Consider the following 26,457-nt stretch of genomic DNA (forward strand, 5'->3'; position numbering starts at 1 on the left):
GCTTATGTTACAAATTGCTGCGGGGGGGGGGGGGGGGGGGGTTATGGGGGTAGGGGGCAGGGGGGAATCATTGAAAATTTCAGGAAATCAGGGGAATCATTGAAAATTTCAGGAAATCAGGCATCTTGGCCCCCCAGTCATTATCCCAAGTGGCATCCGTCATAATGTTATCTTTCGTGACCTCATTAACTTGCCAGGGCTATATTTAGGGAGCGTTGACGAAACAGGTTCCTAGCCGTTTCTGTCAGTCTTCGTCACTTGTCGAGGTGATCAGTGCAGCAAACCTGTTTGTCAGCCCAACAAGAAAGTGGCGGGAAGACTCACTTTACTGCTTCCAAATTTGCATCACTGTGGAGGATCTATTTCATTTTGTGATCAATATCTCCTTAATTTTTTCCCCCTTTTTTCGACTCGTAGAAGATTTGTGCCTATTTCATCCTGTCTTATCAAAAGCATCCACATTCTATCTTTTCCATAGTGCTATCTTCATCTTGATAAGCCTATCTGCTTCTTCCTCTGCTGGTTCTCTTAAATGCTTATCTCATCTTTTTTTGTTGTAAAGTTTTGGTATTTTTTGCGTGCCATGTGCACTTCAGAAGGTCAACGCTTTAAATTCTATGCCTTCCGGTTTTTTGTTTAACATTTATTGTTTCTTCTGCAAATGAGTTGCAATTCCTTGACACACAGGACCTCCATTTAATGTCCTTTCTGAGGGACAGAGTGTTTTTGCCTCTTCCTACAGAGGATGGCGTGATTACACACAATATCCCTCAGCTAGATTCAGTGGAAATAGAATTTGATTCAGTTGATTGCGAGGCAGTTGCATTGCCTCCTAAATTAGCCATGGCGCCACCCTTCACAATGCGTAATGAATAATCATGATAAAAAGATACTACACCATACCACATAGATATATGCATATGGGACTTGATGGGGCAAGCTGGGTTCACATCGCTAGTGGAGGTCTGTATGGATTACCTAGTAGCTGGCTGCTAGAACCAAGTGGAACCATGAGCACTCAGTCTTCGTAGATTTATAGCTCAGTTTATGTAAAATTGTAAAATTGTGAGACTTAGTGTTAGTTCTATTGATGTATACATGCTTCAAAAGTGCACAGAATCTTGCTGAGGTTGATATATATCTAAATTGTGCTGATGGTGCGTATATATCTGATATCTTGAGTACACTCTTTAAGGTGGGTCCCAAAACCTGTTAAGAATATCATGTGAGCTTGATATTACAGTATTTACAGCCTGTTGTAAGACGATACATTGTGCTGAATGGAGATTGCCAAGTGAGTGGGATTTGCAGTTGGGAGAGAAAAGGGTTAAAGGACAAATCAGCAAGGCTTCATACTGTCATGGGACATTATGGCCTCAATTCATGAAGGTGGTTTAAATTTAGACTTTGGTCTAAAATAAGCATGTGATAGCTGTACCATTTACATACGTGTATTAACATGCGTTTGTCACTGGACGTCTGTTTAATAACATAGGCAGTCTGTCAATCTGTCAATCGTATCTATGTAGAACAAATTTGCACAAACCATGGTCTGAATTTAAGCCACCTTCGTGAATTCGGGCCTTTTGTGTGTGTGTGTGTGTGTGTGTGTGTGTGTGCACTTTGTCACTTGGGAGAGGTATGACTTTGTATTCACAGTGAAACAATGTAATAAAAATACCAATATAAAATGTATTATAGATGAGATGAGAGTCGAGATTCACTGAAGTATCAGAATACTGTAAAACCAGATATTTTGGCATGTATGAAATTTTTGCTAATTTTGCAAGGAACCAACATTTGTGATATCAAAACGCAATGCCATGCAAAAGTTCTTGTCCACACTATCTGCATAGAATACCAGTAGCAATTCCCCCAAAAAAATTGTGCTGTGAAAACAAAAACCAAAAAAACCACCATTGACTCCAGTTTGCAAAACTTTCATGCCACAAATATTTCTGGTTTACAGCTACTGGAATGAATTAATGGTAGTTCTAATGATAGCACTAATGATAATACTAATGATAGTGGAATTAACTAATGAGCTAAACTGTGGAATGAAACTAATGAATTTGATTGATAGAGACCAAGAGACTTTTGGAGTTTAGAGGATTTGAAATGGAAATGTATGTACATAAGATACCTCGAAGTACTAGACAATCGGATAATGTTGAGATACTATTATGGCTAGATTATAAACTTACACAGTCATACGGTATGAAGATCTGTACATAGATGTTTAGAGTATGTGCTTAGACAATCAGATGGTGTTGAAATACATAGATGGCTAGATCATAAAATTTAGTCGGTCAGATAGTATGAAAATATATTGATGTTTTGATTATGTGTCTAGACAATCAGATGGTACTCTATACATAAAATGTATAGAGTACATTGTAATTGGATGGTACATCAAATTCAACGTTTACTGACTTTACTTTATAAAATAATGAGTGGTTGTGTGTGTGTGTGTGTGTGTGTGTGGTGGCATTAAGAGAAAGAAAGAAAGGGGAATGGGAGGGGGGGGGTTGAAAGAGTCTCAAGGAAGACCAGTAAACCTCACTCAGCTTACTAATGTTTCTCCTCTCTGCTTTGCGTGCGTGGCGTGCGGACACCTATCAGACCAACATTTGCGGTGGAAATTGGCCCAATATCCTGAACTGCCGCTTATCCCAGCGGGGAGTTTCCCGTCTGGTGTGAGTCCTGGTCACGTGACCCATGTTACACCCCTCGCTGAAGAACAAAGTGCCTTCCCCGCATGTCTCCCCCATTAACATGTGAAGTGCCCGTGTGGGCTGACATGAGTATTAAATGCTGGGACATTTGCCAGCCAATACCTGTAATGAAGTTTGTGTGAATGATGCTCAATGCCCACCTTTATCCTAAGAATCTATCTTTTTCAAATATTTTGGGATACGGTTTATGTCTCCGTCCATTCCCCTCAACCCCCCACAAATCTTTCTACGTTAATTCCTGTGATTTTGTAACTGTACCCTTTCTAACTTCATACAGGAATACCCAAGGGGAGTACACACTTTGTAGCATGTTAGTCATTCTCCTTGTATGCTTTTATCTTACTCACTTCCAATGTAAAGGTTGGTAACCCTCCTTTGCACACCCTCCTATTTACTTCCAGAGTTGTTTCCCCCAAGGCGCCTTATGATTAATTGTGGTCTACCAAAATGCAAAAACTCAGCTCACATTAATCAGCATTTATATAATTTGTGAGAAGTTATAAATTTCTCACCATCCTCGTAAAATGAACATGAATGCCCATGGTATTTGTAAGTCACATTAGGACAGAAAAGTCGACTTTGCCAGATAAAGGGTTACTATGTTTGCTTTTAAACCATTGCTTCTCAGTGAGACGTTTCGCCAAGAATTTAAGTCGATCTTGAAAGTCAAGATCAATTTGAATTTTTGTAATCTGTATGTATCTTCAATGGTATTCTAAGTTCATAATGCCAATGAAAATTTTGGAGACTTTTTCATAAAGCCATCAATATACAAAATAAGATAAGTGACAGAGGAATTTTTGTGTGAACTTTGATAACAGTTTGAAGTGGATTCTTAAAGGCTGATCAAACTGAACAGCAAAACTATATAGCAGTAGCATACATAATTTTAAGTCAATCATAACTTCTGAGATCATTTTTTTTTTGTGACCCCCACCCAATTTGATATAGATCTTCTCTAATGTGTGCTGCATTGCACACCTAGTTTGTGTAGGTATTGGGGTTACAACTGAAGTTAATGTCATGACATATCAGCCACATGGGTTGATGTCCTAAACTTGCAATTAGCTCTTTTTTATTTTATTTTTTTTGGGGGGGGGGATGGGGGAGGGAAAAGGGGAAGTGGGCTCCATCATAAAACATTTCACTATATTTTGCCTATGACAGCTACAGTTTCTTTCCAATGTCAGACACAAATTGTGCGTGGTAAACAAGTTAATTCATACACAATGGGACACCCAGTTAGATTGTGTTTCAAAAGATGGTGTTTTTCTTTCAATTTCTGAACCTATTGCCATATTGCCAACCTTAATCCATTGCACATTAGATTTTGCCATCATAGTGAATTGATTTTAATGTCCTGAAATAATAGTCCTCAATATTGAATAAGTGGTATAAAATTGTCTGGGATTTTTAATACCTGGTGTAAAACTTTACTATGCTTGTAATATTCCAGCACTGAGTGCAAACATGCATGGATGCTTCAGTACTGTAAAGTTAGCATTACCAAATCTGTATTATGGCTTGAAGAATTATGGAACCATCATTTTTTCTCCAATACTTTTTATCATCAGAGAACTACAGTATATCTTGATGAGAATTCAGTTTGGTTTGAGGAATCTCCTCTGTAGGGTAAAAAGTTGGGACAAGTATTTTGTGTTTATAGCAGCCGACAATCTTTTGACAGGGGAGAAATTGAACCCAACAAACTGTTCCCCTCTCCCACAAACACAAGCCCCGATATTATGACAGCCGTAATTAGAGAGCTTCTCTTTCCGCCGTGAAATCGGACCAGGATATTAGACTTGATGGATTAGCCCAGGAGAGGTGGGAAGGACACTGGAGCGGATCCCGTGGGGCTTGGGGGGAAACGATAAAAGCAGCAGAGACTTGTCAACATCCTTGGCGCTGGAGCCATGGGGGAAGGGAGGGGAGGGGGAGAAGAGGATTGCTGAGAAGGTGAAATAGTTAGTAAACCTCTCAAGCTCCATCATTCTGCAATGTATACAGTTAAACCTGCTTTGAATAGCAGCCACCTGTCTCTAGAGGGCACCTGCCATAAACTGCTGCTTTTTTTTTGGTAAGCACTATTTGGGCACCCGTCCCGCTTCATCATGAATATTCATCAGGCAATAAGATACTGTACTAGTAAATGGCAGAACGCTGGATACGTGCCATAGAATGTAAAAACATATCGCCAGGAAATATAAAAATCTCGAAAAATTGCATCAACGGGGAATGTTAAAACGTCTCGCCGGGAGATGGAAAAATGTTCAGTTTTGCCGGGAAATGTAAAAACGCTGCCGGGAAATGTAAAAATCATGTATTTCCACGGTATTACAGATACATGTACAGGAGATGATGAATATTCATGATGAAGTGGGACAGGTGCCCAAATATTGCTTACCTTTTTTTTTGTCTCTCGTGGGTGGCCACTATAGACAGGTTTGACTGTACCTGCAGAAATAAACCTCCTCCACCTGATAAATTCACTCGAAGTCAATTGGATCAATGACCAATGCCTTTTAATAACTGATTTGTGTAGAGGAGGATTCGTGCTACTTCGCACAGCAGTACAACCATTCTGTTCTTATGCTGTATACTTAAATGAAGACTAATTGTGACCGTGCACCTCAAAACGAACATAAAGTCACACACACTGATTTTGCATGAGGACTGAAAATAAGTGAAATGGTTCAACCTAGCTGAACTTGACTTTTTCATATTTTCTGAAAGAGCGGGTCTTCTTTTACATTATGCTAAAATTTGGTATCATGAAACGGGCAGGAAAGTGTGTTTTTTTAGCAGTTTATCTCGAACATTTTTGGTAGAATAGTGTGATTAGGTGTGTCTTTAGAATCCCTTTTTCATTTCTGAAAAACCTCGTCCACACTCTTCACTTTCAACTCTAATAACTTTTGAAAGGATAGTGCTACTGCTTTGAAAGTTGGCATTGATTATGGACAGAATGTGTTAATGAGGCATGCTTAATTTCAGTTTAATCTAATAATCCCTTCATTGTTGTTTCTCTGGTGGTTTACTTCCTGTTTTTTGTCCCATTCATCGCACAGCCAGCACGGTTTGGTAAAGATTCCCAGTGCTTGAATAGACACTGTACTTCAGAGCCTCTTTTCTCAGTTCACACTTTTCCTGAGTTTGTGCTTTCTTTCCAATATTTAGATAGGTTAGGAGAGTCCATTTGATTTGAGTTATACATCATTTTAAAGCTTAAATTCTGCTCTTTCAGAATATGGTCTTAACTAAAAATTCATGTCTGGCGACTTTTTGTTTGTTTTGAGGTGCAGGGTCACAATTGTTCATTCTTACCAGTGCCAAAAGTTCTGTGTAGAAAACCACGAGAAGCTAATAAATAGCTTATGAATTCGTTGTTCAAGCCCCTTCAGGGAGCGTTCATCTATTAACATTTCATGTTTTGTGCCTTTTGCAACGTTCACATGGGGACTCTCAATTTACGTCCCCGTCCATGGGCAAAACGTGATGCCTTTGTCCAGAGAGGCAGGCTAACTCATGCCATCAGGTAGTAGTAGACCACCATTTGAATGGTTGAATTGAACCAGAGAGTCAGACCTTCAGTCTCTGACGCATACAAGCTATCCACACAGCCAATATGCCCCTCCAGCGAGTCCCTCGTGTTTCTGTTTTCTTGTGTTGTTGAGGAGCTGTTATGGCTATAAAGTGGATAAGTCCGCAGGCACAGTCACAAGGTCCCTGGTTTTGGTTTCCTGGTTGCAGCAGTCATGCCCCCAAGCAAGGCAATTTATCCTCGTCACTTAGTCCTTCGGAAGGGACGTAGGCTTTCAGACTCATAGTTACTTGCTTATAAGCATTCATGAATCATTGGATTTCTGCTTTCTCAGTGGTTACATTTTAAAAACAAATCAATTCAAAAGGTTTTTTTTTTTTTTTTTTTGGGGGGGGGGGTGGTTTTTGGTTTGGGGGTTCTTTTTTGTACTTTTCGTAGCCATTAAACTTCTGGTGCCCCATGCATGGGTATTATAGCATTCCTTGTTACAGACACTGGAGGTGTGATATAAAGTGGAAAGTTTGTGTGCATTGTGTATCTCAATACTAATACTCATTTCCTTAATAAGCTTGTTTCAGTCTGTCCATTAAAAATATTCTCTTTCATCTTTATTTTTGTCTTCATTCAGGCAAACTTCTGATGTCAGACCTCAACAGCCCACCGAGCAGGTGGTGGCTGACGCCCGGGAGAGACTGCGCCAGGGCCGGGATCGCCTCTCCATCAAGAACCGACTTGGGGGAGGGGTGGCCCACCCCGTCACCCCCGCCCCTTCCATGGAGAACCTCAAGATCATCCTGGATGTCAATGAGCGTGTGTCCCCCGATGCCTGGGGCAGCAGCGGGGAGGAGGACGCCCACGAAACGCTGGTGGTCGAAGAAGACTACGAGGACGAAGACCGGCTGGGCGACTTGGATCTGATGACAGGTGTCGGCAGCGACCTGAGGTCGCGGCTAAACCGCCGCCGGCCGGACACGAGGCCTCGCCCCGGCTTTGGACAGTCTGAGCAGAGGCCGGCTTTCCTGGAGAACCTCCCCTCGCTGCAGATTGAGATCAGAGAGGAGATGTGAACACGTCTCATCTTAGATCTGTGGAATGGTGTTGAGCGACCTTTGACCCATGAGAATCAAGGAACTTTTCTGTGGACTTCAGATAGATGTCGCACCTGTCTGGTTCTCCACCCAACACTTTGCCTTCTGCTGACATTACCACAACGTGATCATTTGAAATGTAACATCAGCAAGTGCAATTTTTGTAATACAAGGACAAACCTTTAGCACTAGTGAGTGTAAAGCCTAAAGTGTTAGAGTAGCTAGAGATCTTCAGATACCATTGAAGGGACCAAATGAGAATTCACATCAGTCTACTGTGGAAGATTCACATACAGTGTGTGATGATGACCTAGTAGTCAGGTAACTCATAGAATGACATGATAGTTTGCTGATATTCAGCACTGATTTTTCCTGTCTTTCATTTGTACAGTGCGAGCAAAAAAAGCACTGACTTCAGCGTCAATCACTAAAATAAAAATAATGTGTGCGTTTGGTAGCTTATTCATACGTAAGAACATGCTCAGTTACTTGGTGAAGTCAGTATTATTTCATGTGTATGCAAAAACGTGCATGAACCTGCAGAGCTGAACAAATGTTTGTCATAGGTCAATGTATGCAGCACTCCCAAGTATTCTTAAAGACTAATTTGACAGATAGGTCATATTCAGTGCCAATTTGTCACACAGGAAGGAGGAAATTATGAAATCATGAAATATGTGCCAGATACATCTTTTTGTTAAAAGTCTACTTGATATGATATAGTAGACAAGTTGTGTACAAATAAAGCTTTTGTATAGATGTATAGTTTGCTAATTTCCATTTGATGAGTGGACCCAACATTTTCTTACTACAACATTATATATAATTTCTGCTCTTCTTGGCAATTACAAAAATTCCTGTACTTTTGAATGTAGCAGAAGTTTATTGTAGCTTGAATGAATAGAGAAATCTTGGAAGTTATTTTGTGATGACAGAAAAAAAAAAAACGGAAAAGACATAGACTTGAAAAAGGTCTCGGAATTTCTGTACATCAATATTTATGATAATATTTATGCAAAACTCTACTTGTAGACCACTTGGTTTTTGTGTGTTTTATCTTTTTCCAAATGTGTCTTGTAAAGCGCTTAGCGTACAAATTGTTCGTAATGCTGACATTATTTTTTAGTGAAGGGATGTGGGGTATGAAGCCATGCCTTTCATAGCAACATAGAGGACAGATGAACAGCATTGAGCCCTTGTAAAAAAAATGACACAGCTGATGGTAGCAACTGTATGAAGGATGTCAGCTAGGGATGTTGTGTCGTACAAGAAAGAAAGTAGCAATATCATGAAGATGTCAATTTTGTTTGTGTCAAACGTGAGCTTGTTGGCTGTAACCAGGCACCTTGATAGTGAGAAAATATATAAAACTATCCCTGTAAAGCTGTTTCTTTGTAGGGGAATGAATCATTTTCCGTAGCAGAGATTTGCATGCTGCTTCTAGCATTTCATGATTTGGTGCTCTGCTGAACCCGTCGCCTATTCCACCTCACCATTCTCTCTCATTCGTGATTGTCAGACCCCCAGGTTCTGAATCGTCGCCTCTTGACGGTGTAGTTTCGTAGGATATTGGGGAAGACGTCGTGCTTTGCATGATGACATCGCTGCCCCGAGGAGCAGTCCCCCCCCCCCACCATCCACCCCCCCCCCATTTTCATCTCTATCAGCTCATGCCCACCCCCCCCCCCCCCCCCTCCACATCATCATACCGTTGATACACCACCTCCCATATCAGCTGTTCATCTGTACATCTCATTAGCTTTGCAAGATGAAAAGACATACTAACTGTAAGATGGTGACAAGGTGTATTGTGGGCATTGCCAGTGCTACTGACTATGGAAGCATTAGACCCAGCCACTGTTTAATGCATGCCATGCCCACGTCACTCGCATTCATAGATTTGAATAATGAGCATGCAAAAAAAAAAAAGAAACATGCAGAAGAAAACAGAACAGAACAAAACAATAGAAAAAATAAACATCTTCATGGCAGTCACATGCTGCGAAATACATGCCACCATCTGCACCAATGTGTGATGAATTGATTCAAGGTGAACAAATTATTCATTCCTGCTTCAAGAGAATCTTTTTGTCGCAAAACTACACTTTTCACTGCCTGGTCGGGCTGAATGTGAATTCGTACTGGTCTGCCTTTCTGCATGGTATGAGAAAAGCGACTGTAGTTAAGAAAAAGCTCTGTATGGGATTTAATGGTTCTCCAATATTGAAATTTTCGCGAATTGGAGCCGGCGACATTTCTTGCAGCATAAAATTTTCGCAAATTGCCACTGGCATACAATGCATAGTGTAGACAAGAACTTTTGCGTGCATTTGGATTTTGTGAATCTTGGCTCTCGCGAAATTTGGGAAATTAAAGTGCACATGAACATTTCTGGTTTTACTGTAGTTATTTATGTGTTCGCACAAACCAACAAACACTTAAATGTGATTTCCCTGTTGCTGTTTGTTTATCCCCTTTCTGTTCGGCAAGAACCTTCAGGAAGAGCACCAAACTTTTCTTTGTCAAGGAAATCTTCATCACATTGTGTATGCATTGTGCACTTTGTAATGCATATTTGATTTTTCTTTGAAGGGAAAGAGAAAGGAAGGAAAAGTGGACAGGGGTATACATGTATAGAGAAAGAACTAGAAAGATGAAAGAAAATCAGTTCAGAGAAGATAGAAAAGAATGAATGTGTAGTTTGACGATAGAGATAAATTGAGCAGTGACCTAGTGGCAGATATCAAAGTAACGATAAGATGGATGCATCAGTTCCGATCCCATTGTATGAGTGTTTTTGTCATCATGTTTGCATGTTTTTATTTCTCTTCTTGTGAAGAAGAAATCACAGTTTGCGTGTACATTTTGTGGCATATACCTCAAGAGGCAAAGAAGTGCAGAAATATATTTTTAAGCAGTGTGAACAAGGAAGTGTGGAATGATCTTTTGTTGTTTCCTGTTTTGTGTACAAAGAGACCGACAACAATGTGAAGTGTACATTGTACAGATTATTTTGATGGCTACAAAAGTGTATTGTACATAAAGGGAGCAATCTGAAGAATAGTAATAGACTGCGTCCTGTCTTTGTTTTTTGACATGTTTTTTTGTAAAGAATGAGAGAGGGAGAGAAAGGGAGGGGAAGAGGGGGAGTGATAAAGTTTTAAAAAATGACATATAAAGGCACTTTACACTGTTCATATTGTGTTAGGGTGTTTAAGTGTGGTATAGAAAAAAATGGGGGGGGGGGGGGGGGGAGAAGAAAAAAGTTTCAAAACACTAAATGCCAGCAATGATTCATACCTGTGAATGGTTGAAAAGGAACAACTGCAGAGGAGAACATTTTGTAGTCTGGGTTGCTGAATTGATCCATTATTGTGGAAAAGTACATAGAAGATAATTAAATGTCACCATAGCGTAATCACAATGACCTGGGAGTAAGACTTTTGTCCTGATTCAGTGAATGTGGAAATCTGAAGACATTGGAAATGTAATTGTCTTAGTACAAACAAACTTCAATACATAAGCCCTCACATCACATGGTAACTTACACACACTTGATTATCACAAACGAGCTCTCAATTCTCATGACACTATTTGCAAGTTTTTATATCACTTTTGATGACAGAGATTGTTGTAATAAACTTGTGAGATGGACTGAAGCACACAAAATGTAAATAACATCATCATTCATAGAGGGAACAAGGCAAGCTCCATGGTGTTGAGTGGACTGTGTGATACAATTTCCAGCTATGAATCCTAACCTTATGTTGAATATTCCTTCATATGTACAGATTCCATGATTCCTATGGTTTCTCAGTACAGTGCCAGTGACTACATTTTTGTGAAATCTGTGTCCTGCTATAGCAGTAAAAACAATGTGCCTTCGAATTGTCCCCATTAAAGCGATGTTTCAATTTATCAAAGTCTCAGTCAAGACTGTATATGAAAGACATCAGCATAAAAACCAGGGATAAAGAAATCCCCATTTTCTTGTACATGTACCAGTCTAGCATTGAGGTCCAGTCTCCATGAACGTCTTAGCCCTTTCATCTTCAGCCACTAGTAAGTAGTACAGTGTATGTGAAAGAACCTGCACTTTATGTTGGATGGCCTCAATACAGACAATTACAAGTACACTTGCATGATGTGGTGTGGGCAACAAGAAGAATACATTTCATTGGATAAAGTCGGTAGTTTTAAATGATTCTGTGTAAGCACAAGCAATGAAGTCGGTATATAGGTACCATAATACCCTCCAACATACACACTTGGGTTACATCGCACATCACATCTCAACCATGGCAGCAGCAGCTCAATGACCACGACAGATTCACTGAAAGCCAGTTTTGGAGTAAACAAGCCTGTTTAATAATAAAATTCATCTGAATTTTTGTATGTACAAACAAGTTTCAGGTTGCATATTCACAACAATATCACTTGATACCATAATCCACCTCATATCCAACTAGGCATGACTCGAGCATTGCTCCACACTACAATGAAAGAAAAATAGAGCCAGTGAAATATTAAATAAATTATATATCGGTCCTTGAACCATTTCTATTTTACAATTAGCAAATACAGCATACTATTAAAAATCGACTCCTTGTTTCAGAGGCATGCAAGAAAACATTTTATGCACTTCTTGCGCTGTCCAATTCCACCTGCTTCTGGACTTATGTCTACTATAAAGGCTGCACAAATTAGTTGTCACGCAGCTTGTTTCCTACATATGGGTGAGTGCAACAGGGAGCATACAGCAAGTGCAACAAGATAAAATTACTGACCAAAGAAAACAATTGCAAGCTTAGTAATCCATAACATCAGAGAACACGTATCACTACTTCAATATAATGATATGCAAGTGGGAGAACATGATTTCTTATTATTCCTATATTGTTTATATAATCATTGTGAAAAGTTGAATATCAAGAATAAAAGAAATTAACTCTACATTCTCCTGTTACTGTTGAAATAATAAAGAGGGTTTTTTCACTTTTTTTTTTTCTGGAGACAAGAATTTCAGAAATAACTGCTACAGTGGATTCATGTTGATGCATTTGATCCTGATCTATCCATCAAGATTCAAAAAGCACCATTGTCTTTCTATTTCAAAGTAAAAAGCAATTAATACTGTTCATAAACACTTGTATATACAAATTTGCAATCATTAATAACATTTTGTATATACTCACATTGGTCATCCACACTACAATAAATTGGTAAGGTCTTTAAAAAAAAAGTCATCTCCAAACTGTGTGGCCTATGCTCTGTATGCTTAATATGGCAACACAAAATAAATCAAATATCTAAGAAATACATGTACCATAAATGACCAACAGAAGGATTTTTAACATCTAACTTTGGTGAATACACCACATACAATTTGTACATTGTACCATACTTCCTACGGCTAGAATCAAAATGCTCGGTCCGGAGTACTGATTTGGTACAAATTTGTGCAGAATGTCCTAAATGTGACCCTGCACCTCAAAACAAACAAAAAGTCGCCTGACATGAATTTTTAGTTAAGACCATATTCTGAAAGAGCAGACTTTAAGCTTTAATACGATGTATAACTCAAATCAAATGGACTCTCCTAACCTATCTAAACATTGGAAAGAAAACACAAACTCAGGAAAAGTGTGAACTAAGAAAAGAGGCTCTGAAGTACAGTGTCTATTCAAGCGCTTAATCTTTACCAAACCGTGCTGGCTGTGCGATGAATGGAACAAAAAACAGGAAGTGAACCACCAGAGTAACAACAATGAAGGGATTATCAGATTAAACTGAAATTGAGCATGCCTCATCAACACATTCTGTTCATAATCAATGCCAACTTTCAAAGCAGTAGCATTATTCTTTCAAAAGATATTAGAGTTGAAAGTGAAGAGTGTGGACAAGGTTTTTCAGAAATGAAAAAGGGATTCTAAAGACACACCTAATCACACTATTCTACCAAAAATGTTCGAGATAAACTGCTAAACAAACATACTTTCCTGCCCGTTTTATGATACCAAATTTTAGCATGATGTAACAGAATACCCGCTCTTTCAGAAAATATGAAAAAGTCAAGTTCGGCTAGGTTGACCCATTTCACTTATTTTCAGTCCTCACGCAAAATCAGTGTGTGCGACTTTATGTTCGTTTTGAGGTGCACGGTCACAAATAAACCTTTGAAGCAGGTAACATATCAACTGTCTCAAACATGAAAAAAACTATTGTAACTCATTGTGTGGAAAGTGTTAATTCAACCTACGTGGCAAGTGTCACAAGAGTACGCATATTTTGTGAGATGTATTAATAACAGATGAGTAAATACAGAATCGTAGCTGAACACATTTTTCTCACAAGCTCTGACCGACAGAATTTCTTGGAGGAAAGATGACGTACACCGGTGCAAACACATCACAAATAGGTTCCCATTCACTTCTCCAAGGAAAGGAACATTACAGCTTTCCCTCCCCCATGCCCCCACCCCCCCCCCAAAAAAAAAAAAAACAACAAAAACACACAAACACAAACAAATGACAGTGGAAATGGAATCAGTATGGCCAATTACTCACAGGTAGATGAGCCTCACTTACTTTGACCTTCAACAACAATTGATATCAGAACAGTTTTGCTATGTCCCTTGTTTATGCTATGTGAAAAACTGCATATAAACATCTCAAGCTTTGTTAATTTGCTTCGTCTTGTTTTGTTTCTTGTGTTTGTTTATGCTCCATCACAGGCTTTCATTAGGGATGTCTCCATGTAGCAGACAATCCAATGCTTTGTCAGTTTGATAGTGGATAACTCTATCAGAAATATTGTCTGTTGTTGTAATAGTAACTTGTGAAAAGCCTCCTTTTGTTTTGTGTTTGTTTTGTGTTTGTTTTTGTTTTGCTGTTTTCACTTCTCTGATTGCAGGTTACTTCACATTGATGATGAAGTCTTGATAATGTCCTTGATCTTTTATATTAAGGCCATCTTTTTCAGACAATAGGGGAAGAAGCTAAGAAAATGCAACCTTGCTGCCATTAAATATTGACACTTGTCCTGCTTGTAATGAAAATGATGGGGACACTGTGGTATCATGGATAAGACTTGAAACTTTCAAATGGAGGTCCCAAGTTCGAGTCCTGTCAGGTACTTATGTCCTCAGACGAGATGTTTTCACCCAGAGGTAAAAATAGGTACCTGGCAATGCTAGAGGAAATGATAGAGGCAGGACCCTCTGGAAGAATAATGTCAACACTGAGGAGGCTACCCTTGGCAAATAAGACCATAAATTATCATCATTACTATCATTATCATCATTGTCATTAGCATCGTTGTCGTCGTCACCCTCCTCCTCATCATAAAAGTCGTTGTAAATCATCATCACCATCATTATTATTACAAAATTGACATGTACAGAGACCAAAATTTACCCTTTGGATATCGCATGCCTTTGTGGTAACTTCAACCTGTCCCCTATAATTCTAATCCAAGTATTTGGACCAGTCTTGATTTGAATTTTTGGTTCTCTACTGACCTACTGAAGGCCTCTCAAATGAGTTGGCTTGACCCTCTACCTCTCAACGTCAAGCCTAAAATCTGACCTTTTCTCTGTTCTCATCTTGTCTTAAGAAAGTTACCTTGAAGATTCTAGCATATCTAGACCTCCTACGCTTTCTGGCTGAAGAATAGGGATGATTTGGCTCAAAAGTAACAAAGAAAGAGCACTTCCCATACGAGTGTTTAGTAAAATTATCATGAAAAATAGAAAATTTATATTGAAACAAGATCCAAGAATAGCCAAAATTCAAATTCTTTCCTTCAAATTCAGAATGGTTTGGAGGTCTACACATCCCTAAGACAAAGCAAGCCCTAGAGTGTGACACTGACTGCCTCATGACCTCAGTAATATCAAACTCTTAAATTACCTGAACAGTTTTACTTACGATATTACACACACACCAGCAGAACAATTAATGAACTCTCTCATACACTTGTTTCAAATGAATTAGAAAAAAAAAACATTGCTTGACTTCTTTTACACTGTGAAATTAAGGATACAGTTCATCCTTCAACCGAGTTTGATTGATTAGCATCCTAAGCATTTTGGCTTATTGCTTTAAGACTATTAAAATTTGTGTTTGCATCATGACCAATGACTCTTTGTTGTCACACTATATCACTTTTTTGTGTGTCTTCTACTTAACACATTCATATACCTAGCGGCACAGAGCTGCTCTAGGCTGTTTTCTCAACCTTGGTAACAAGAAATAATTATGCATAGATAGACAGGCACACAGAAAGACAAGCAAAAGTACAATCCAAACATATCGTATCACATGACAGCTCTCCAATCCAAGGGTGGCAGGGCCAAAAAGCAGGAAATAAAACAAAAACTTTACCCAACACTCTAGAGCAATCATCCCTGTTTGCAACAAGGTGGATATTTCCAGCAGGGGCAGGTAATATTCATTGATGAAAAGGCTCCATTAGGTGCTAGAGTACACTCACTTCCCATAACACTTGCGAGTAACTCCCATTTTTGTTATAAAGTGGGACTAAGCACACTTGACGCTCTAGTTGTTTTATGAACGAATGAAACTGCTCCTGCTGAAAATAGGCACCTGTCGTAAACAGGGATGACTACGCTATCTGAAAGTATTTCAGACTCAAAATACACCAACATAGAAAATTGTTTTCGTTGCATCGCTGTTGGCAACACCAAGTGTACATTTCTCTTCTGGATTAAGAAGTGAGCCCTCACAGACGTCTACTCTCGCTGGTAGTACAGCATGTACGCCTTCTGTGAGAGAACATCTGAAAGGACCGCGGTATACACACTCTCGTCCGAGACACACAGCCAGTTCTTGTTCAGTGGCTCGCCCTGTTGGGAAGGTCCCCGCCTATACGTCAGAAAGTGTCCACTGTAGGCATTGCCCATGTGTACGACAGCTGACACAAGCTTGTATTTTGATTCCATGGGCTTGGCACTATGAGAGGAAAAAATAAAAATAAAGAAAACAGAAACTCATGCAACAAGGACTCTCATTCCAATTTCACAGAACAACAGATTAATGTAAGTTTAACCCTCCATTGGCTCCCCCTCCCCCTACCAAAATACAAAAAACAAACAAACAAACGTGCACAGGAAATTCTGAACATCTTCTCACAGGCTCCTACGTACATGTTGAAAATCAATGAATGAGAGAAAAAAGTGGAGTTCTCAATTTCACATTAAAGTCATTCTGATTTGCTGCGCCTCTTTGATTAGTGCTGCTTTTCAATAAGGACACATGGTATGACTGGTTCTCAAATTCAGAAGTCGTTTTGTTTTTCTGCTTCTCTTTGGTTAGTGCTGTTTTTCAATCACGACACAAGAGTTTGGCAGTCATTAGAGGAAAGTTCCAATCCTATATCACATACTTTTGAAGGGCTGCATCCTGGAAACCGGTTCCAAGCTCCTCCTCCAGACCAGGTGTCTCTGCCTCTGCTTCTTCCTCTCCCTGCCCCTCCCCGGACCGCGGCATCCAGCCCCCGCCCACCAGGCGCAGGGAGGCGGGACGTGTCGGTGACAGGAAACTGTCGCCAATGAAAGTGTGGTTTGACGGTGGAGGGGGCCTTTTCGTAGAAAATGAAAAATGACCATGAACATACAAGCATCTTAATCACTGTGGAATGTGTGTAGTTATTGGAAGAATATCTACGCAGATCGCATCTCGTATCTATAATGTGATAATGGACCAAGAGAAAAAAAGGAAGGCAAATAAATTCAGCGGAGTTTCACTTCAGTTTCTCATCTGTGACTACAGAAAAAAAATACAGTACAGCTCAGGGAATTGCAATTCAGCCAAAACTGATTTTAAGGTTATACTACATGGCATACTTGACAACCTACAATGTCTCTTTACATCTGATAAATTTTGCTGCGGAAAAAAAAAAAAAAGCAGCCCTGGTCCCTACAAGTTTGCAATTTGTAGAAGCTACTGCCAGAATGTATCTTTGCCAAAACCAACAAGAATGAATAGTTTTAGAGAACAAGAAGAGTTCTAGAGGCATGATAATTTCGGAAGACCAATTTCATCATTGCACAAGGAAGCTTTTTACTGGTATCTTTAAAATTGAGAGTGGAAATCAAATATGTATCAGCCTAAAAGTAAAACTCACTTTTTCTCTACGGTGGCATGCCCATTGGCAACAGGAGGCTTGTCTTGGGCTGCTGGTCGCAGCAGCCTCCTTGCTGGGGGTAGCCCGTTATTGCACGTTGCGATGACCGACGCCAGCCGGTAGCGACTCATGTCCAGCATCTCGGGGAACATGATGTGTTCCTCCCGGCGGAAGGGCAGGCCGTCCGGCTGCCACCCCACCCGCTGAATGTGGATGCACAGACACTGGGGAAGCTGTGGTATCATAGCAGAGATGATGGAATATGGTGGTGAGACAATGACAAAGTCAATGGTATTAAAAACTAATCAAGGAGATCCAGAACCCAATGCACATCAAGTACCAATGGGTCCCTGGACTAGTAGAGTGCTAAATGTTTTCATGTAGCTAAGAGTCCACACCTATTCCAGGGCTGTACACTAACCCCTTTTTTCACTGGTCTGACCTGTCTGTCTGACCAGTAGTCACCCAGTGTTTCCATCTTTTACTGCGTTATTCCTGAAAAAGTTACTGGTCCGACAGTGATTTTCACTGCTCCTGGACCGTCAGACCAACGCCAGTGTGCAGCATTGCCTATGCACTATCGGGAGGGGTGAGGAACCAAGTTTTTCTCCCGTTAAAGCATAGATCCCACTTAAGCAGTGCTAGTATTGGCTTGTGCAAATCACCACACAGGTCCCAGTACATGGGCATCATGTGTACACCACCCACAGCCAAATAAACTTTTTGTTTGGGCCAGCTTCTGCTGAAACCATACATACAATGCTTAGTCAATGTTATCCCCACAACTTCCTCTCTCGCACTCTTTCCAGGGATGTGAGACAAACCCTCCCTGCTCTACCACATCCATACACACACGTGCACACGCACACATGTTACATGGATACACACGCCAGGGAGGTGCCGCAGACGGTCCCTGCACACACGCCGCGGTCGACACATCATACGGATGCACACGGAAGAAGAGCATGCATGGTGCCTCTTATACACACACATACACACGTGTGTGCACTTTGCTGAACAGGGTAAAACTAAGATTTGTTCATTTGGCCATTGGTGCAAATCCCCATATACTGTGTAATAGGTTAGGCAAATCAAAAATTAGAGGAAAAAAACTACACAAACAATTGTTAGGAGCTTAATATCTGGATGGGACTTCATGGGAATCATGCTGATATCAATAGTATTTATTGAGACATGTATTATTTCATAAGAAAGCTTTCAGACTTGGAAATGAGTTTGTTCAGAAGCTCATTCAGCAGGCTATCTCCTCAAATATGAATACCAAAAGACAATTACGTGTGTACAAGGTCTGAACCTCACTGAATTTTAAGGTTTGCCTCCTTACCTTGTTAATAACATCCACAATTCACTCATAATTGCAAATGGAAACACTCTTATTGACATTCATGTCAAGTCAAAGATCTTTTGACGCAAAAAATAAAGAAGTGTTCATTCCAGAAGCTCTTCACTTGATACTGAATGGACATCCTCACCTTCCCAATTGTCATCTGCTTCTGGAAGACTCGTTTACACCTTGTCGCTTGATTGTCTCTTTTGGTAAGACTGTTGGTGACAGTCTCTCCGTCCCCCTGCCCTTTTGTCACCCCTTCTGTGGGAACGATAACGTCTCTACCATCTCCCACCCCCGGGGAAGAGCTATCGGCACTCTCCGCGACATCTGTCGGCTGTCTCGTGGCACCCCCCTGGGTGTGTGCTGTGCGCTGTGTGCCCGTTCTCCTGGTGCATTCCACACACTCAACGTCGTAGACCAGCTCGGGTAGGGTGAACTTGAGCAGGATGCAGTCCAGGGAGAGAGTTGTAAAGAGGCCAAGGGATGGGATGGGGAGGGACAGGCAGTCAAAGCTGGTGTAGGTCACTGGATTCTGGCATGAGGGGAAGGATAAAAGGATGCCCAAATAAAAAAAAACAAGGAAAAGTAGAAATTACGCGGTGCGTAATATATGTCCCCGCCGGAAGTAGCATTTAGTAGCAAAATGTACAATATAGGTAAAAAGATGAAGGTCAAAGGTCAAAGAAGTCAAAGGTCAAAATTCTATGTAGAAGTTTTGAAGCCCTCACCTAGTGCCATCACATAAAGCAAACGGAATCGAAATCGGGTTAGAAATGGCGAAGGAGTAGCATTTTGTAGCCAATGTACAATATAGGTAAAAAAATCAAGGTCAAAGGTCAAAGAAGTCAAAGGTCAAAATTCTGTGTAGTAGTTTTGAAGCCCTCACCTAGTGCCATCACATAAAGCAAACGGAATCGAAATCGGGTTAGAAATGGCGAAGGAGTAGCATTTGGTAGCAAAATGTACAATACATGTCAAAAATCAAGGTCAAAGGTCAAAGAAGTCAAAGGTCAAAATTCTGTGTAGAAGTTTTGAAGCCCTCACCTAGTGCCATCACTTGAAGCAAACGGAATTGAAATCGGGTTAGAAATGGCGAAGGAGTAGCATTTGGTAGCAAAATGTACAATATAGGTCAAAAATCAAGGTCAAAGGTCAAAGAAGTCAAAGGTCAAAATTCTGTGTAGAAGTTTTGAAGCCCTCACCTAGTGCCATCACATAAAGCAAACGGAATCAAAATCGGGTTAGAAATGGCGAAGGAGTAGCATTTTGTAGGCAATGTACAATATAGGTCAAAAATCAAGGTCAAAGGTCAAAGAAGTCAAAGGTCAAAATTCTGTGTAGAAGTTTTGAAGCCCTCACCTAGTGCCATCATATAAAGCAAACGGAATCAAAATAGGGTTAGAAATGGCGAAGGAGTAGCATTTTGAAGCAAAATGTACAATATAGGTCAAAGGTCAAGGTCAAAGGTCACAACTGAAATTCTGTATAGAAGTTTCAAAGCTCCCATGTAGTGCTATCATATAAAGCAAACAGAATCAAAATCGGGTTAGAAATGGCGAAGGAGTAGCATTTTGAACATTTTGATCACACACGGACGCACACACGGACGGACACACGGACGGACACACGGACGGACACACGGACGGACACACGGACGGACGGACACACGGACACACACACGTACGGAGCCCGTTTCATAGTCCCCTGCTCGAACTCGTTCGGCGGGGACAAAAAGATGGTATGAAATTTTTCTTAGTAATCCCATTGAGGAGCAATGTCACTCCAAATCTATGTTGAGTTTATGGGATATATTTGTAATAAAACAAAGAGAGAAACAAGTTTCTTTAGAACTGGTGATGGGAAAGCTATGTGATTTCCTATATTCCAAATTGTCCATATTTAGAAGAGTAATAGTGGTTGCAATCACATATTCAAGTTAGATGAGGTCATAATGTAGTAGTATCACTGATAAGTACCATCTTATCATAGTAATGTTGTGATAAAATAGAAAAGACAACAATTATATAGGAAAGGAGTTGTGTTTGCTATATCACAGACCAAGTACATCAATTTTTTTTAATTTGTGGGAAAAGAAATGGGAGAGTTCTGAGACGAAAATCATTGCACAACTCCATGAGTGCACATCCAAATATTGTTTCTTTTTTAAAGTTAGGGTGCATTTCTAGAGGACATAATACCTCGTGCAGAAAGAACAAGTTCCCACAACAGTATGCACAAATCAGAGTAACTGCTGCTGTCTGTCTAAAACTATATGACAGTGAATATTTAGCTCAACAAATGGAAAGAAACAAAAAACAACAACTGAAGGTGACATATCAGTAAAGCATGAAAGAAATAACAAATATGCACTATTTACTCATATGTTTCATTGACTACAAGTCCTTTCTGTCTTGCACACACGGTTTAAGATATTTCTATCCAACCAGTAGCTTATTGTAGTAGCTTGAATACTTGGGGATGCAACAGTGACAAAAGTCTACAAAAGAAATTGTAGCATGTAATAATTGCAATTAGGTTGATGGCTGTCATGCCTACCCTGTGTCCACACTGAGTGCAAGTAAGGTGGTTGGCCAGCAGCCCTCTGAAGGGTGAGTCGACATCGCGATTTGTGACTCGCGGTAAGTTGGCCTTGATGCTGGACCTCAGACCAGACTGTGGTATCACTCCATTTGATGCATGCTTCTATTATAAAGAGGAAGATGACAAGTAAGGTGAAGAAGTGCTGAGAAAAATATTGGAGTTTCAAAGGGTGAAGTAAATACTACAAAATTCTGTTGGATAGAGGTAACAATACACACACACACACACACACACACACACACACACACACACACACACACAAATATTGATAATGTATTGATAACGTAAATCTATCAGACTAGTTCATTGGTAGCACAAGCCTTCACCAATAAGTACATCTGCCTAGGGTATGTATTAGTTACCCAACATGAACCAGATGATAGCTAAGGAAATGTCGCAACTGCTACCTGTCTGCTGGATGACAAGTTACAGCTTGATGCTTGCATTGGGTGCCGTCTTGTCTATCACACTTAATCGATTTACACCATATTTGAGGATAACTATGACTCAAGTATGGTCTGCAATCTCCTCAGTCCCTGATCAAAGATATCTCATAGGACAATAATGTTAATGCATTAAGACAATGTTTTCTCACTGACATTTTTGCCGTCTTTCTTTTTTATTAATCAACTGCCACAAGAATGTACATTGAAATTGATTTCTGCACCCTGTGAATAGCTTATCCAGGTCAACTAGGTCATGTCACTCCAATACAATTGTTTGCCATCACTTACTGCAAGTTTAGGTGCCTCGCTGAGTGACACAGGGGAGGGGATCTGCTCTCTGTCTTCACTCAGCTCACTCAGCAAGAACTGGAACAGCTCATGAGCATCCTGGGGAGAATGAAAGACCATCATTTTTATCCCTATCATTATCATCACCATCATCATTGTCATCTTTATCATCATTTACCATTTTCATCATCCCTCATAATCACCGTAACCATAATTTATCACTATCACACCATCATCATCAATTACCAGCATCATTATCCTTATCCTCACTCATCATTATCATCAACCTTATCATTACAAAGGTATCCATCATCATCATCCTTATAATTTAGAATTATCACCACTATTATCATCGCCCCTATCATCACCATCCTCAATCACCAGAATCTTCATCCTTTTGAGCAGCGGTGACAGCTACAGTGTCATTATCATTGTCACAGATTGTCTCTTATTTACAGTTGGATGAAAGATAATGTTATCAATATATTGGATTCTATCGCTCAAGGGAACGTCAAAACATTTCTCATACACAGTACCATGGTAGGTTCTACTATCAAGAGTAAGCCAAATAAACTGGTGTTTCATTTCTTTTCTATTGGACTTCTTTTTAAACAAGGCAATCGCCAAATTGTGTCTCGCCCATTCGCGTACAAGGAATTAATATTTCTTATAACTCCCAGAAGTTAATTGACCTGCTTATGACCTTTGACCTTGTGGTGACCTTCAACACCCTAAGGGACATTTACCATCCAAGTTTGGTCACAAACGGACAAAGGGATCAAAAGTAATGAGCAATTTATCGAAACGCGCCATAAAAACTTAACATTGGGCCCTAAAAATTTGTTGACCCCTTTCTGTGACCTTTGACCTTGTGATGACCTTTAACTCCCCAAGGGACATCTACCGTCCAAGTTTGGTCACAAACGGACATAGGGATCAAAAGTTATGTGCCACAATCAAAACGCGCCCTAAAAACATAACAGTGGGCCCTAAAAGTTTGTTGACCCCTGTCTGTGACCTTTGACCATGTGACGACCTTCACCTCCCCAAAGGACATCTTCCATCCAAGTTTGGTCACAAACGGACAAAGGGATCAAAAGTTATGAGCCATAAACGAAATGCGCCCTAAAAACTTAACATTGGGCCCTAAAAGTTCGTTGACCCCTGTCTGTAACCTTTGACCTTGTGGTTACCTTCAACTTCCCAAGAGACATCTACCATCACCCAAGTTTGATTGCCATTGTAGCAACACGTGCTGAGTTACGTGTGATAAGAGAGTCTTGCAAGTAAACTTTAATGTATGACCTCAAATGACCTTTGACCTTATCATGTGACCTCTTACGGCACCATAACATGAAGGTACCCCCAGTGCATCCATCACCCAAGTTTGATTGCCATTGTAGCAACATGTGTCGAGTTACATGTGATAAGAGAGTCTTGCAAGTAAACTTTAACGTATGACCTCAAATGACCTTTGACCTTATCCTGTGACCTCCAACGGCACCATAACATGAAGGTACCCCCAGTGCATCTATGACCCAAGTTAGGTTGTATTCCAAGCAACTTATGTGAAGTTATTTGTCAAAAGAGAGTCTTGCAGGTAAACTTTAACATAGAAAAGAGAGTCTTGCACATACTCTTTAATATATGACCTCAAATGACCTTTGACATCATCACATGACCTCTGACAACACCATAACATGAAGATACCCCTAGTGCTTCTATCACCCAAGTGTGGCTGCCATTGCTGTAACAGTTGCCAAGTTATGCATCATAAGAGAGTCTTGCAGGTAAACTTCAACATCTGTGACGGACGACGGACGACAGACGACGGACGGACGCCATTTGGATCCCTTAGTCTCGCCTTCACCTCCGGTGGGCGAGACAACAAAAATTATCTAAAAGCACCACAACAGAGCAAGGGGAAGAGAGAGAAAGACAAGAAGAAGAAAGAGAAGGAGAGACAGAGAAACAGGTAGAAAGAGAAAGGGACAGAAAGTGTGTCATAATACAATAATCACAGTCAGTAAAACTACATTGTACCTTGCCATTCTGACTTACTTGCTGTTCCTGGCCAGCCCGCCAGTTCCTGCTGTAGAGTGCATACAAGACCTCATGTGGCGAGAAGATACGTGGAGATGTGTGGTCATTCACACCTGTGTAAAGTATGATCCATGGAAGAAATAGAACATCAACAGGCTTGCTTTCTTGTTTATTGTTTGCTTATTTGTGTTTGTTTTCTGGGGCAAAGGCATTTTGTTTTGTTTTGTGTTTGTTTTTGTTTTTGTTCTGGGGGGTACAATGTAAATCAATACGTTTTAATCAATGTTTCATGTTTTGTCAGTTTAACTGTTGTATGAAGAGAGCAATGCTCCCTACAAATCTTCAGCAAGAATTTTGGCTATGCACAGTCACTTTTATTCTACATTAGTGACATTAAAAATCATCCTGTTCACCGTGTCACCTCTCACTGATGCACCACACTTCTACCATCCTGGAATACTTCCACAGAGCTGCTGAAAGGGATTTATAAATATGTACTTCAAGGTTCAAGGTATTGCTTTCCAGCATGAAATGAGAGGGTGCTATAAACCAAGTGAATTACCCACCTTCGATTGTGTGTGAGAGTCTGTAGGCTAGTTCGCTGCCCTTTCCCTTGAAGCAACCCCTTCGTAGTGTCCGGTTCAGCCAAGCTAAGAAGGCAGGGCAAGCGGCCAGGCTCTGAAGAATGGTATTCAGGTAACAGGTGTTACCCAAATTCTCAAGCCCTGCTACTTTTTCTGATCAAAGGGTGAGAGCACACAATGAAAGAGTAAGGAAAATAACTGAAAATGGAAAACTTTGAATAAAATAATCAAGGTATTAAAGTAAATGAGGGGGTAGGATAATTTGTAACAAAAGCTAACATCAACAATTACACTTGTACAGGTATCTACATCTAAGATAAACAGAAATACTTGTAAATCTTGACAAGATGTCTTAAAGAATAGATGAATAAATATTGCACAGACTATTCAATGTAGACTAGAATTTTTCTCAAGGCTTGAATGATTTGTGTAAAGAAATGTTGTGATAACCTTCCTGCGAGGATTAATTTACAACTACAATTTCCTTCATAACTTCATAACTGTGTATTACGGATTTCAATTTGAATTGGCTGATTGGAGGAAAGCAAATTTCCCATATATGACCCAAGCAATTGTTTTTGTAGGCCTAACGTTACTACAAGTAAAATTCATATGGTCTACTACATGTACTGTCACAACATATGCATATTATCACATCATCATTCGCATTCAGTCATAAACAAGACCGAATTGAGAAGAAGCTGAAGATGGCCTGAAGCCGAGTTGAGCAAGATCATGAGATTGATCTCTGAGTCTGACTGTCTGAAAACAAAATCAAAAATAAAATTTCAATTTTTAGTCCCTTTTTTCCACTCCAGTTCTGAGCCTGAGGTTTAACAAGGGGTTAATTCAAAATCTAGTAATCCCTTTTCCTGACTTATTCTCTATGATAACGATCGGAAAACGAAAGAGACATACAGACATTACCTAGACCTAACGTGTTAGGCCTACATAAAATGTACATGTAGATCTAAGACATGCGGACGAGCGGGGAGACTACATAGTCCCACTCGTGCAACTTAATGTCAGTAATTCGTACTTACTCCTCTTGCCTGATCGCTTGTTGGGTGTCCCCGGACTCCATAAAATGTAAATCAATGCGACAGTTGCGACAAGTCCTACACTAACTATAGCACCATAGTTGTCAATTCGCCCAGGATAACCTCTCATTTTAAAGGGGTGTGCATTTCAGCGATTCATCCAAAGCCCGTAGACACTTACACCGACTGTGTACACTAGGTCAGTGACAGTACACAACGCAATGATAATGACGAAATCGGTCACTCTGACTGCATGCTCACTTGATCTGTACTACAACTACACTGCACTAGCACTGCGTTCAGGCCGTTCGCTGTTTTCCGCATAGCGCACTCTACGTGTGTACTGTGTACAAAGAACTAAACACCTCGCCCAAAAATCATTCGCCCATTGGAGCACATTACATATCGCAACAGTATGGAAGCTCAAAGTGTGCCCCCCTCTCCCCAAGTAGAGATTGTTATTATTGCTATTATTATCATAATTATTATCATTATTATTATTTTGGAAAGGATGACGGAGATGACGAGACGAGAAGACATATAAAAAGGTGACGTCCTACAAAATTTGTACCTTGTGCGCTACTTGTGTAT

At 40.2% G+C, this 26,457-nt stretch overlaps 2 protein-coding genes across 2 annotated transcripts in view; one reads left to right on the forward strand and one right to left on the reverse strand.

Annotated features, from left to right (window-relative positions):
• Window positions 1–7,537, forward strand: part of LOC139742183 (uncharacterized) — a 105,363-nt gene extending 97,826 nt beyond the window's left edge. The window contains exon 11 of the mRNA XM_071652765.1: window positions 6,908–7,537. Coding sequence (XP_071508866.1) covers window positions 6,908–7,346 — 439 coding nt within the window. The 3' untranslated portion in view covers window positions 7,347–7,537. The remainder of the gene's footprint in view (window positions 1–6,907) is intronic.
• An 8,454-nt stretch (window positions 7,538–15,991) lies between these two features.
• On the reverse strand, window positions 15,992–26,004 carry LOC139741920 (ubiquitin carboxyl-terminal hydrolase 30-like). Its single transcript, XM_071652495.1, has 9 exons — window positions 25,870–26,004; window positions 24,809–24,979; window positions 24,261–24,355; window positions 22,200–22,298; window positions 21,421–21,567; window positions 19,007–19,396; window positions 17,514–17,746; window positions 16,773–16,967; window positions 15,992–16,339 (listed from the first exon to the last, which is right to left on the reverse strand). Exons 1-9 carry the CDS (start codon window positions 25,994–25,996, stop codon window positions 16,120–16,122), a joined length of 1,677 nt encoding a protein of 558 aa, XP_071508596.1. The 5' UTR covers window positions 25,997–26,004; the 3' UTR covers window positions 15,992–16,119.
• Between the last annotated feature and the right edge of the window lie 453 nt (window positions 26,005–26,457).

The sequence above is a fragment of the Diadema antillarum genome, unplaced genomic scaffold (genome assembly GCF_040938485.1).
Source record: "Diadema antillarum isolate AM-2024a unplaced genomic scaffold, OU_Dant_1.0 scf00000032, whole genome shotgun sequence".
NCBI classification, from domain to species: domain Eukaryota; kingdom Metazoa; phylum Echinodermata; class Echinoidea; order Diadematoida; family Diadematidae; genus Diadema; species Diadema antillarum.

Excerpts from the sequence above, each read along its gene's own strand:
- LOC139741920 (XM_071652495.1), bottom strand. The coding sequence starts at position 25,996 with ATGAGAGGTTATCCTGGGCGAATTGACAACTATGGTGCTATAGTTAGT. Across the intron at positions 22,299-24,260 it reads GGGCTGGCCAGGAACAGCAA|GATGCTCATGAGCTGTTCCA; the intron begins GTAAGTCAGAAT and ends CATTCTCCCCAG. Across the intron at positions 16,968-17,513 it reads CATGCCACCGTAGAGAAAAA|GCCCCCTCCACCGTCAAACC; the intron begins GTGAGTTTTACT and ends TTCTACGAAAAG.